This window comes from Gopherus flavomarginatus, chromosome 15, assembly GCF_025201925.1.
Source record: "Gopherus flavomarginatus isolate rGopFla2 chromosome 15, rGopFla2.mat.asm, whole genome shotgun sequence".
Classification (NCBI taxonomy): Eukaryota; Metazoa; Chordata; order Testudines; family Testudinidae; genus Gopherus; species Gopherus flavomarginatus.
Genome location: NC_066631.1, coordinates 1,092,437 through 1,105,798, shown reverse-complemented (window position 1 = coordinate 1,105,798; position 13,362 = coordinate 1,092,437). Strand labels below are relative to the sequence as shown.

At 55.1% G+C, this 13,362-nt stretch overlaps 1 protein-coding gene across 1 annotated transcript; it reads left to right on the top strand.

Moving 5' to 3' along the window:
• The first annotated feature begins 3,007 nt into the window (after window positions 1-3,007).
• On the top strand, window positions 3,008-10,455 carry SLC35E4 (solute carrier family 35 member E4). Its single transcript, XM_050923850.1, has 2 exons — window positions 3,008-4,465; window positions 9,957-10,455. Exons 1-2 carry the CDS (start codon window positions 3,730-3,732, stop codon window positions 10,388-10,390), a joined length of 1,170 nt encoding a protein of 389 aa, XP_050779807.1. The 5' UTR covers window positions 3,008-3,729; the 3' UTR covers window positions 10,391-10,455.
• Window positions 10,456-13,362: the final 2,907 nt, after the last annotated feature.

Here is a 13,362-nt window from a genome sequence, read left to right as displayed (position 1 = left end):
AGGCTTTGGATTTGTGATGGTTTCTCTGTATCTCAAGGAGCCATGAGTGGGACAAATGCAACCCCCTAGCTGGTCTCCTCCAGGTGTTTTCCTCCCCAGATGCTGAAATGCCCTGTAAGCCAAATCCTGCTTTAGTTTGGCCCTGGAAATGACTTCATTGGAGCGGAGGCGGGCGTGACACAGTGGCGAGGGCTAGGGTGGGACTCAGGAGATCTGCATTCTGTTACTGGCCTGCAGGGTGTGCAGGGTAAGTCAATGCACCTCTCTGGGCCTCTCTTGGGCAGGTGGGGCTCATCAGAGGGGCATGTCACCCACCTGGGAGAAGGGAACTCTGATTTCAAACCAAGAGCATCAGGCCTGGCAGTCAAAAAATTGAACAGAATGTTGGGAATCATTAAGAAAGGGATAGATAGAACGTTCTGTTCATTACCTCTGGGGCGCTGGCACTGGCCGCTGTCGGCAGACAGGATACTGGGTTAGATGGACCTTTGGTCTGACCCAGTCTGGCTGTTCTTATGTTCTTACGAAGCAAGTGATAGCCTCCAGAAGAACATAAGCCCCCAGTAACAAATGAGACAGAGCAGGGAGAGCAGGATCTTCTCTTCTCCTTGTCTCATTATGAAGAACAATGACACTGCAGCAGGGTGGTAGGAGGTGGTCTGACTCTTAAGGGGAGCCAGGCTCAGCCTCCCCAATGCCTAGTTATCTGCACCCCTGGTATTGGGCTTGGGCCAGTGGTTGGGTCAGGGACTTCCTAGGAGAATGAGCCTGCTCAGTGGGAAGGGAAGGGGTGAGAAAGAGGAAGACCAGGACCTGGAGGAGATCTCTAAAGAGGCACGGGGTGGAAAAGAGGGAAAGAGCTGAGGGATGATGAGTGGGACGGGCAGGGCCCATAGCAGTATCTGAGAGGATCTGGAGGCCCTAGGGAAGGATATTTCTAGAATGAAGTAGCCTGCACAGGGCAGTGCAGGTGGGTGTGGATGGGAGCTGGCACACTTGCTTAAGGGTCCAGCTTGGGACTTGTATCCAGGGTGGGAGGAAATCCCCTTTGTATTGCCTTGTGCCATGAGGGCAAATGGGCCACTTCGCCCAGGAGAGGGCTTGTAGAGGAGCTATCGCCCAGGGAGGGGGAGGATATGGGGTGACCCTGCAAGGGTACACCCCGATTGACTGTGATTGTGAGCTCCTTGGGGCATAGCCCCTCTTTTTGCTCTGTGTCTATACAGTACCCGACACAAGGGGGTGAGCAGGGCTCCTGGGCACCACCACAATACAAATACATAATAACAGGGAAGAGCCAGCACAATTGCTGAATGTCTGTTTTGTTGGTCTTTTTGTTTACCCCCTACTTTGTGGTTTGGGTGGAGGGATAAATCACTGAGAAGTACATGAATCAGCACCTCCAGTTAGAGTGATAGAAGGGGCAGGAGCCAGGGGGCCACCAAATTGTGAAACAGTGAGCTGGCCTGAGTGGGGAAACTGAGGTAGTCATTAAACTGTGGCACTCCCTGCCACATGGTGTCAGTGAGGTCACAAATTTAGCAAGATTTGAAAAAGGATTGGACGTTTCTATCAGGGATGGGCAACTTTAGGGTAGTAGAGAGCCACAAAATCCACTAAACCCTCTTGCAGGCTATTGTGGTGAAGGAAGAAGCTGTCCTAGGGTGTCTCTTGCTGTCCTGGGGTGCTGCGAGAACATGTGCCCGGACAGCGAGTCCTGCCCTGACACCTCTGTTCCATGCTGTGGCACACACCCGTGCTGCTCACGTTCAGCTCTATAATCTCCCAGAAAGGAGGTGAGCCCACACCCCCAGACACCAGCCCTGCTCCCCTGTTTGTTAACCCACAGGTGCTGTCCACCAGGGTCATCCTGGAATGGGCCTGCTGCAACCAGGGAGCTGCCACCTCCTGCCTATGCTCCAGCAGGTGTCAGGGTGCAACATCCTTTCCTCCTCCTGGCCGTGGGAAGAGCTGCCTGTCACCCCGTTTCGCTATCCCTTGCTCTGCACTGGAAGAGCCACTCGCCCCCTCCCTCACTCTGGCATTGTCTGCTCTGGCAGGCCAGCCAAATCACTGTGTTTCCCATCCCTGATTTATAGGGATAACTAGAATGTCCAGAGTTACCATCATTACTGCTGAACTACATTGTGGGTGGAGTAGTAAATCTCCTGCTTCAGGGCATGCGCCAGGGAGAGACATAATGTGGGGGCAGATTATTCCCCATCTGCTACGGTGGGGCTCGGACCCTTCCTCTGCAGCACATGGTGCTGGCCACTGTCAACAGGATGCTGGTGCTGGCTCTGATCCAGTCTGGCACTTCCTGTGTTCAATGAAGCCTAGTGGATAGTGCACTAGACTGGAAGCCAGGAGACCTGCATTCTATTCCCAGCTCTGCCCCCACCTGCTGGGTCCAGTGTCTGTTGAGACTGGGACCTCTTAGAGATGTCCTCAGGGGCTGCCCCTCCCTCTGGCTGCACATCACTAGCGCAGTGGGGTTTAGTTCTGGGACCTCCAGGCCCTAGTGTACTATACATCACTGAAGAACTGAGGAGTGGTTCTGAGCTGGTGCCTAGGACCCTGGTGGGGAAGGCCTGGTCCCCATATGTCTGGTATCCACAGAGCTATTTTGGATAGGGTGTGGTTTTTCTATGGTACAGTGAAAGCAGTACAAGGATGCTAGTGTGGACACAGTTATACCAGGAGCCTTACGCTGGTACTGCTTGTTCCTTTTCCCCGATCTGAATACGCTGCACTGCTGTAAGGCTTCTGACAATGTCTGATTCCACCCTCCCCTGGCTCTGCCATTCTCAGCCCCTATTTTTCATTGCCCAGGTAGCTCCCCTGGCTTTCCCTTGGGCCTGTTTCCATGCAGAGGCCCCCCATGGCTCCAGGCCCAGCATTCAGACTCACGATCCCCCATGCTGTCAGCTGCGGTTCTCCTCCCAGCGCAGTGAGTCAGTTTCCTGCAGTGACTCAGCCTGGGACCCTGACGCAGCCTCACAACAGCTCCAGCGTTTCCATGGAGACCATTGATGTTTAGGAAGTTGTTGTCTTTTGGTTATGATCTGCGCCTCCCTCATCCCCCTCCCTGTGGCGGTGGGAAGCAGATGGCAACTGGCTCTGAGCAGGCCTGGGCAGGGCCACAGCTGTCTGGCCGTGTTCACCTTACTGACTCGCGTGCGTGCACAGAGAACTGTTGTTGCGAGCCCCCCCGCTGCCCTGGTGGGGAGGAGCCTTGCATACAACCCCCCTCCTCCAACTTTCTGCTTGCTCCTGGGAGCCGTTTGCACATGGCCTTGGCACCTCACAGCTGCAGCCTGGCAGGCGAGAGTGAGAGCAGGAGCTTCCTGTTGCAGACATCTTGCAGCATCTTCGCTCGCTTAACCAGCTCCAGGGCAGGGATGATGGCTCGCAGCCAGACGTGACCGTCTTGATCTGCCATTGCAGCTTGTCTCCAGCAGTACTCAGGCTTTTCCCAGCTCTGCCTCCCTGTGATCTTCCAACCCCAGCTCTGCTTCCTGGGAAATCCTACAGGCAGCATCGGGATGCTCAGGCTGCAGAGCTGGACACACTGGTGAGTCACCGGGAGTGACTGGTCTGGTACCCTAAGGCAGGAAACAAGAGGAGAAGCTACAAAACCACCACTCACTGCAGCCAGCTTGGGCATTTGAGAGAGCAGCATGGGCCGTGCAGTGGCAGAGTGCTGAAGGGCGAGACCTTGTCGCACCCATGGGCACTGGGGTAGAACCACAAGAAGCTTGCATCTCTTCTCTGCAACCCCAGTGTCAAGCCCCCAGGCTGATTGGGAAGGGACCAGCCTCTCCTCGTGCTGGGCCGGGAGCTGAGTTGCCCTCCAAAATGTGTCTGTCCTCCTGCCACAGAGATGAAGCAGGGATGACCTCTGCTGATGGAGGCTGGGCGCGTCGCCCCTGGAAGCCAGACCCTGGGCCACCCGTTTATGCTCTGCCACTGCTGCTCACCGTGTTTGTCTGGCTGGCCACTGGCACCACCATGTCTAGCCTCAACAAGTGGATCTTCACCATCCACAACTTCCGGTATCCCGTGCTGCTGTCGTCCCTGCACATGCTCACGGCTGTGCTGGTGGGCTACCCACTGGCCAGGCTGCGGGCACGGGATGGGGGCATGGCTCTGGGCGCCAGAACTAAGGCCAGAGTCTATCTGCTGAGCTTGACCTTCTGTGCCAGTGTAGCCTTCGGAAACCTGGGCCTCAACTATGTGCAATTGGACTTTGCCCAGATGGTGTACACCACCACACCCCTCTTCACTCTGATCCTGTCCAAGGTGCTGCTGGGTCAGCGCCACCATCTGCTGCAATACGCTGCCATGGGGCCCATCTGCTTGGGCGCCTCCTTCAGCATCATCGGGGAGGTGTACTTCGACCAGGCCGGCTGCTGCTTCCTCTTCGCTGCCACCTTCCTCCGCGGATTAAAGTCCTTACAGCAAAGTAAGTGACATCCCCCTACCCCAATCTCACCCCCTTCCTCCTAGTCATCCTGGGGCCAGGGTTCCCCCTCCTCTGGTCATTGTACTCTGGCTGGGGATTTTCAAGCCCTAGCATCCTGGCCAAAATACAGCTCTGGGAATTACCTCCAGTCACCTAAATTCAGCCAAATGGAGCACTTCCTGTCCTAGAAGGCTGTGGCTGTGCTCTAGGCCAGAGGTGGCTGTACTTTGATGGAAGAAGCTACCCCTCTCTAGAGCTGATGTCTTATCTATAAGCAACTCTGGGCTCCTCCTGGAGGAAAAGTGCTACTGAAATGACATTAATTATACTAATGGGACCATCTTCTTGTCTATGTCTGTGCAACACCTGGTGCAATGAGGGCTCCTGGGCACTAACGTAATACACCTAATCAACAATGTACAGTGCCTAGCACAGTGGAGTGCCAGGCCATGCCAGGGGCTCCTGGGCACTACCATAATATACCCCATCAACAATGTACAGTTCCTGGGTGCTACGGTAATGCGAATAATAATGAGCACGGCCTTACCCTTCTTCTAGCTGCCGCAGAGGTCTCTTTGGGTGCTAGTTAGTGTAAAAGGGGATTTAGTGCGGGAGACTGAAATCCCACAGAGTGTGTACCGTTGCTGCACTGCCCAGCTCCCCTACTACTGTCCCCTGCCAACATCCTCCCCACAACTCGGGGAATCTCCTCAGCTCCCCACCCCACTCAGTCCTCAGCTTCTTCGACAACAAAGGGCCTGACTGCATTATGGACCCCTCTCCACCAGGGGCTGCCTTGAGACCCCCCTAAACTTTCCTCATCCAACAGCAGGCAGACAGTGCCAGCCAGGCCTGGGATTGAGCTTGTGACTTGCAGCGAAGGACTCTGCAGCCCATCACCTGAGACAGGTCTTTCCTTCCCACTGCCCTTGAAGGGACGCTGCTGCCCCTGCTGCCTCAGTAGACAGTGTGAGAGCACAAACAGCCTGTCATACACCATCCTTCCTGGGGCCTCTTGGACCAAAATGTCCTTGGCAGCAAGCAGTGGGCAAATGCCACTGTTTGTTCTTCAGTTCCAAAGGGAACGTTTCCATCTCGGCGCCAGCCGCAGCCTGCCCTTCAGGACAACAGTTCAGTCACACACGGGCCCGGACATGTCCTGGCGTGTGGCTTAGTGGTTAGAGCATGGCCCTGCAATACGGGGTTACATCCTGCTCCCCGAGTCCCCAAAGGGAAGCCCTGCTGCTTGAGTGGATTGCAGGGTGGGGTCCTGCGGGGGTCCCCTTTCACAACCCTAACTCCAGAGAGAAAATCAGAGCTGCCAAAAGCTCCTAGCACCCCGACCAACCCCCCGGCTAGTGAGTTGCTCCCCCGTTATCATTCATTATCTGTATTACTGTTGCGTATAGATACCTCAGTCTTGGCCCAGGGCCCCATTATGCCAGGTGCTGTACAGACACAACACAGAGACAGGCCCTGCCCCCAAAGGATTTGCAATCAGAGTGAGAGCTCACACCCCAAATATTAAGCAATGTGGCCTTGGTGGTTTTTGTCAATGAACCCCGCACCCTGACTGGTTTGCAAGGAGGAAGCTGGCAATTTGCCAACCACCATCCATTGATTTTGGCTGTGGGGCAAGGGAGATTGTCACAGTTACTGAGATGATGGGGAAAAGGTCCCAGGTTCTGCTACTTGCAGGGGACTGTGTGTGTTCTATCCTGGGCCTGCCCTCGGGACAGTGCCCGCTTTAAGGGGTGCTCCTCTCTCTTCTGCTCACTGTCGCTTCTCCTTTGTTCCCACCATTCCCCTTACCTGATTCGCTGGTGTGATAAATGAAGGGGGTGGCTAGCTCTCTTTTATGGACACCCAGCCAGCCAGCTAGCTATAAAATCCCTGTTAGTAGCTGTTCTCTACTTGCTTTACCTGTAAAGGGTTAAAAAAAGCCCATCAGTAAAAATAAGGAAGTTGGCACCTGACCAAAAGAGCCAATGGGAGGGCTAGAACTTTTTAAAATTGGGAAAAAACTTCCCTTTTGTCTGTTGTTGTTGTTCTCTGGAGAGGGGAGACGTTGAGCAGGAATGAGGCTGACCTATGCTGTAGGAAGCTTTAAGCCAGGTATGAAAAAACATCCGATCATACCTAGAGACTACTTATTTGGAACCCCCAGATGTGTAAGTAGTTCAGGGAATGTCTAGAAAGACACGATTAGGGTTATTTCTTTTATTTCTTATTGGCTTGTGAACTCCTCTGTGCCAATCCCCAAATGCTTTTGTTTTGCTTGTAACCATTAAGCTGGACCTCAGAACTTTATTCTTCATGTTTAGTTTTTGTAAGTGGGTTTTTAAAATTTAGCAAAAATCTAAGTTCCAGATATATGTTCTTTCTTTTTGTTTTTAATAAAATTTCCCCTTTTAAAGAACAGGATTGGGGTTTTTTTGTGTGTGTGTCCTAAGAGGTTTGTGCATATGTTGTTTAATAAGCATATGTTGTTTCTCAGCTCTGTGTGTGTGTGTGTGTGTGTGTGTGTGTGTGTGTGTTTGAGGGTACTCCACAGGAAGGAATTCCCAAGTGCTACTTCCTGGGTTCTCAAATGAGGGAGCGGTTTTCACTTGGGTGTTGGCAGCATATACCCATCCAAGGTCAGAGAAAAGCTGTAACCTGGAATGGTCAGCATTAACTTTTAGAATCCTTGCAGGCCCCCACCTTCTGTACTCAAAGTGCCAGAGTGAGGAATCAACCTCGACAGCTGGGCTCAGGACACAGGTAACTCTGCAAGGAAAGCGGAGAAGAATCGGGGCCCCGTGAAGGGTTCTGGCTCTGTTTCAAGTTGGGGCAGTGACTGCAATTCTGGCTGCATTGCTTGCCTGCCTGGGAGAGGAACTGCAGCCCTGTGCACTGAGCATGCTGTGTCAGCGTGGAGCGGACACTGGATCCAGTGCTGCCAAGGGCACGTGGCAATGGGACAGAATAAACTGCACTGTTCCAGGTGCTGGGGAGCAGGGGGAATTCTGCCAAATGCTTTGGAATCCCGCTCTGTGGAAATAGTTGAAAAATTAGGAGGGCTTTTACAGGATATTCAATCAAATCGCCTGGGGGATTAGTGAAAAGTGAGCATCCCCTAGTCCCATTCTGTGTCAAACCCTCCCCTCTCCCTGAGAGATTGTGTTCCCCAGGCAAGGGCTTCCCCTCAGAACCGCCTTGATCCCTCCCCAGGAACTTCCCCTCCCCACCAGAGGCCTCCCAATTGCCCCACATCTTCTATTCCCCCATGAGAGGGCTCCTAATGCCCCCAGAGACTTCCCAGTCCCCTGACTCTGTCCCCCATCCCAGAGTCCCTGAAATCTCTGGAGACCTTCTGCTCCCCTCTCTGCCCTCTCCATTCAGTTTCTATGTTTACATTGTTATCTCAGGCAGCAGAGGCATGGAAAGGCTGACTGACTGTCATTTCCATGTTCCCGTTGCACCAACCCTTTGATGCTCCATAACCCCCTTCACCATTGACTGAGAGCAGGAGAGCCCAGGTCTCTCTTGCTGCAGCCCCCTCTTCCCTGGCTGGTCCCCACAGGACAGAATGACTCCCCCCAGGGCAGCGCTGGGGATGGGGTAGAGGTACCATAGGCTGCAGTTAACCACCATTGGTAGAGGCAGCTGGGGTGTTGACTCAGCAAGGGAATGTGGGTGAGTTGAATGTTGTGTGTTGTGGCTGGACAGCATGGACCTGTGTTTCCAAAAATTTCAGCCATCTGGTTGTGACCCCAGCAGGGCTGCTGGGAACTGAGCAGGCTTGGAAATCTGACCCCATTTGTGGTTCCTGAGCCCTTGAAAATGTGTGTGTGTGTGTGTGTAATCCAGCTGGGCCTGCTCTGTGTGTGTGCACATGCATGCATGTTTGTGCCTTTGTGCGTGTGTGCATGCAGGCGTGTACATAGGGGCTTGAGGCTAGTGTGTGTGATTGTGTTGTGAATGTATTTGATGTACATTGCAGCATGAGCTGAAAGGAATGTGTGTATATCTGTGCAAGTAGATGTATGGGTGTAGCTAGCTGTGCGTGTGTAGTGTGATGTGGGAATGCATGGGTAGTGTCATGCGTGGGTTGTCGATTGTGTGATGCATTAAGAGATGAATGTGTGTGTGATGTATGGGTGTGGGTCTTACAGCCTGCGGAGTGTCTGTGAGGTGCCATGGGCGGGGAGGGATGTAGGCCCTGACCTAGATCTGAGCTGGTACCAAGTCTCCATTGCTTGAGTTCTTTAGTCTGACCGCCCCGCTGGAACGGGCCTGAAGGCCAGGGGCTCTCTGCTCCTGGGGCAGTCTCATCTGCCAGGCTCCTTCTGCCCTAGCGGTGGGGTCCCTGCTCACTCACCCCCTCACTTAGGGTTGCCAAATTTCTAACAGAACAAAACTGAACACCCTAGCCCCGCCTCATCCCTTCCCTGAGGCCATGCCCCCACTCACTACATTCCCCCTCCCTTGGTGGCTCGCTCTCCCTCATCCTAACTCACTTTCAGTGGGCTGGGGCAGGGAGTTGGGGTGTGGGAGGGGGTGAGGGTTCCAAGTAGGGGTGTGGGCTCCAGGGTGAGGTCAGAAATGAGGGGTTCAGGGTGTGGGAGGAGGGTCTGGGCTGGACAGGAAATTGGGGTGTGGGAGAGGGTGAGGGCTCCGGCTGGGGCCAGGGGTGAGGGGTTTGGGGTGCAGGAGGGGGCTCCAGGATGGGGTATGGGGCCAAGGGATTCAGACTGCAAGAGTAGGCTGTGGGTTGAGGCAGGGGGTTGGGCAGGACCGGCGCTAGGGATTTGAGTGCCCTAAGCGGACGGCAATTTCGCTGCCCCGCGCGCTGGTCCTGCGGCTCCAGTGGAGCTGCCGCAGTGGTGCCTGCGGGAGGTCCACCGGAGCCGCGGACCAGCGGACCCTCCACAGGCACCACTGCGGCAGCTCCACCGGAGCTGCCTGCCACCCCCTCCAGCAAAACGGCACCCACCAATTATTCTGGAGCCCTAGGCGATTGCCTAGGCTGCCTAAATGGTAGCGCCGGCCCTGGGGTTGGGGTGCAAGAGTGGGAATGGGCTCTGGGCTGCTGCTGGGGCTGAGGGGTTTGGGGTGCAGGAGGTCCAGCTCCTAGGTGGAGGGGCCAGGAGGTTCCACGCGCTGATCTTGCCCGTGGTTCCTGGCCAATGGGAGTGCACAGCTGGTGCTCAGGGCGGGGGCAGTGTGTGGAGCCTCCTGACTCTCCCCCGCCCCGGCCTAGGAACTGGACCTGCTGGCTGCTTCCGGGGTACAGTGCGGTGCCGGGACAGGTAGGGACTAGCCTGCCTTAGACCCACAGCACTCTGCCAACCAGACTTTTAACATCCCAGTCGGCAGTGCTGACTGGAGCTGCCAGGGTCCCTTTTTGACCAGGCATTCCAGTGGAAAACTGGACACCTGGCAACCCTACTCTCTCTGCCCCTGCTGCATGCACCGCCCAGGTGTGACCTGTCCGTCTTGCTTCCAGGTACCCTGCTGCAGGACAAGAAGCTGGACTCGGTCACCTTGCTCTGCCTGACATCCCTGCCCAGTTTCTGCATCCTCTTCACAGCGGCTGTGGTGCTGGAGGTGGGGGCGACCTGGGAGGGCATGCTGCACTACGGCAGCACTCTCTGGGCCTGTGTCCTGCTCAGCTGCCTGGGCTCCGTCCTCTACAACCTGGCCAGCTTCTGTGTCATCTCGCTGACCTCCGCCCTCACCATCCACATCCTGGGCAACTTCAATGTGGTGGGAAACCTGGTGCTGTCGCACCTCCTCTTCGGCAGCCACCTGAGCGGGCTCAGCTACGCAGGCATCAGTCTCACCCTCTCGGGGATGTTCCTGTACCACAACTGCGACCTCATTGCCAGCTACTGGGGCTCCAGGCTGGCTCTGGGCCAGGGCCAGGCAAAGCCAGAATGAGTCCTGTGCTGGGGCACAGTGCAACCTTTGGACTGTATAGACTGCAGTGCTCTGTGTGAGCGTGTGCACACTCTTGTCCTCAGCTGGATGATGTGTATCAGGCCCATTGGGTGTGTGCATATGTGTGTACGGATTCTGGTTTTCTACTGATGGAAATGTCAGACCCCCTCCCCCGGGAGTGTGTATTCATGCTCTCACTACTGATCTTTGTTGGATGGAGTAGATCAGACCTTTGTGTGTGTGTGTTTGTGTATTACTATTGTCCTCTGTTGGATGGTGTATGTCGGGGTGTGGAGAGGAGTGAATGGATGAGAGAAGGTGTTAAGACTTGCTCATTTGTGTGTGTACCTCGTATTGGATGGAATAGCTCAGTCCCCTTCCAGTGTCTGTCAGTTCCCCTTGTGGCCAGAGTAGCTCCCTGGAGCAGCCTTGGTTTGGAGCTACCCCATGATCAGGTTCCTAGAACTGCCCCCCCTCCGTCTGTGGGGAGCCCTCAGATGAGCACAGCCACAGACTGTCCCAAGGGGAGTCGCAGAAGGCTAGCACCCTGGATTGTGGTGAGTGTCTGTTCTTTTGGTACGAGCCAGCAGGCAGGGTTGGTGCCAGCATCATGGTTGGTGCCAGCATCAAAAACTGGCCTGGGTGAAATGAGGTGTCCAGGATCTGGTGGATGGGGTTCTGTAGTGTTCAGAAGAAATCGTAAGAAACTTTTTATGTGACTGATTCACCCGGTCTGGCCCTCCAGGTTTCCTGGCTCTGGGATGAGGCTGGGACAGGGCAGAAACCCTGAAATGCTGTAAGGGAGGCTGCATTCCTGGGCCAGTGGGAATCCCCTCAGAGAGCCCACCCCATGAAGGTCCGAGCCTAAGAGTTTGGAGATGCCATCACATGGGCTCTGTAACTTTTGGATAGGCACAGAGCTGCTAGCTGAGATGCAAATTGGGTCCAGTGTCCACACACATGCACACTCCCAGGTGTGCACATGTGATCCTAGTTACACACACATACATGTGAACACACACACTGCTTTTTAGGGACTGTCTCCACAGGGGGGACAATCAGGGGACAGACAGTGGTTGGATAGGCATGGGAGTCCCAGGGGGTTGTCAGAGGACAGGCAGGGGGTGGGGTCCTGGGGGGGAATTGGAGGGGGCAGTTGAGGACAAGGAGAAGAGCAGCTTAGATAGGGGGTGAGGTCCTGGGGGGAAGTTAGGGGCAGGGGTCCCGGGAGGGGACAATCGGGGGACAAGGACCAGCAGCACTTAGATAGGGAGTGGGATTCTGGGGGGAAGTTAGGGACAGGGGTCCCGGGAGGGGGTGATCAGGGGACAGGGAGTGGAGGGGGGGTTGGATGGGTTGGGGTTTCTGTGGGGGGCAGTCGGAGGGAGTGGATGGTGGCAGAGGGGGGCTTCCCTCCCCATGGACTGTCCTGTTTTTTGAATGTTAAAATATGCTCTCCCTACCCTTCACAGTGCAGCTCTCCATTCACAGCAGGCTGCCGCATGAGGTCCCCCTCCTTCCTTTCCAGTTGGTAGTGGCCAAGGGCATGCTGGGAAATGTAGTTCTTTCCCTGCTCCAGGGCTGGCTCTATAGGCAGGGAGCTAACCAAAGAACTACAGCTCCCAGAGCCCCCTATTGGTTCTCAGCTCCCAGGCTGGATCCCTGCCGCCCCTGCCGATGGGCTGCCCCAAGCAGGTGCTTGCTTTGCTGGTGCCTAGAGCCGCCCCAGTGCAAGGAGCTCCTGGCCCTCAGAGACCGCGCACGGGCTTTGGGGGCCAGGGTGGCGGAACTGGAGGCACTAAGGGAGGCAGAGAGGTATGTTGATGAGGCTTTCCGGGACACTGTAGAATTGTCCCACCTCCGGCCAGACAGCCTCTGCGCTGTTGAGGAGGATGAAAGGCCAGGGAAGCAGAGCAGTCAATGGGAGCAGAGGGAAACCTTCCCATAGTTGGGACCCTCCTTCCAGATGATGCTGGGGTATCCTCTCGCACTGGGGGAGAGAACTGCAGTCATTAGGAAAAGGCAGGTGTTAGTAATGGGAGATTCAATCATTAGAAACATTGATAGGTGGATAGTTTGTGATAACCGGGAGAACCATACGGTGACTTGTCTGCCTGGTGCGAAGGTTGCAGATCTCTCGAGGCATCTAGACAGACTTATGTGTGGTGCTGGGGAGGAGCCAGTGGTCATGGTACATGTAGGTACCAATCACATAGGGAAGGGTAGGAGAGACATCCTGGAGGCCAAATTTAGGGTGCTAGGAAAGAGACTGAAATCCAGGACCCAGGGCCACCTGGGGGAGGGGGGAAGTGGGGCAATTTTCCCCCATGAGAGTTTTCAGGGGCCCCACAAGAGTTTTCATCGGGTCCTTCAGTGTCACCAAACACACTCGGAGCGAGTGAAGAACCTGCTGCTGAAGACCCAGAGCTTCTTCCGCTTCAGGTCTTCAGCAGCAATTCGGCGGCAAGGGCTCCTTCCGCTCTGGGTCTTCAGCGGCAGTTCGGCAGTTGGTCCTTCACTCGCTCTGGGACTCGCCACTGAAGTGCCCTGAAGACCCGGAGTGGAAGGACCCCTGCCCCCAAAGACTCCAGGCCCCCTGAATCCCCTGGGCGGCCCTGCCAGGACCTCTGTGGCAGCATTCTCAGAAATGCTTCCAGTTCCACGCGCAGGGCCAGGTAGGCAGGCAGAATTTCAGAGTCTCAGTGCGTGGATGAGATGATGGTGTAGAGAGGAGGCGTTTAGATTTATTAGGAACTGGGGAAACTTTTGAGATGGGGGAGTCTATATAGGAAGAATGGGGTCCCCCTAAACCGAAGTAGATCTAGACTGCTGGCCCTTACCATTAAAAAGGTTGCAGAGCAGTTTTTAAACTAACCGATGGGGGGAAGTTGATTGCTGCAGAGGAGCATATGGCTCAGACAGAGACTTCCCTAGGTTTTAGTCAGGAGGAGAGGATGGAAGAGGATAAAGTA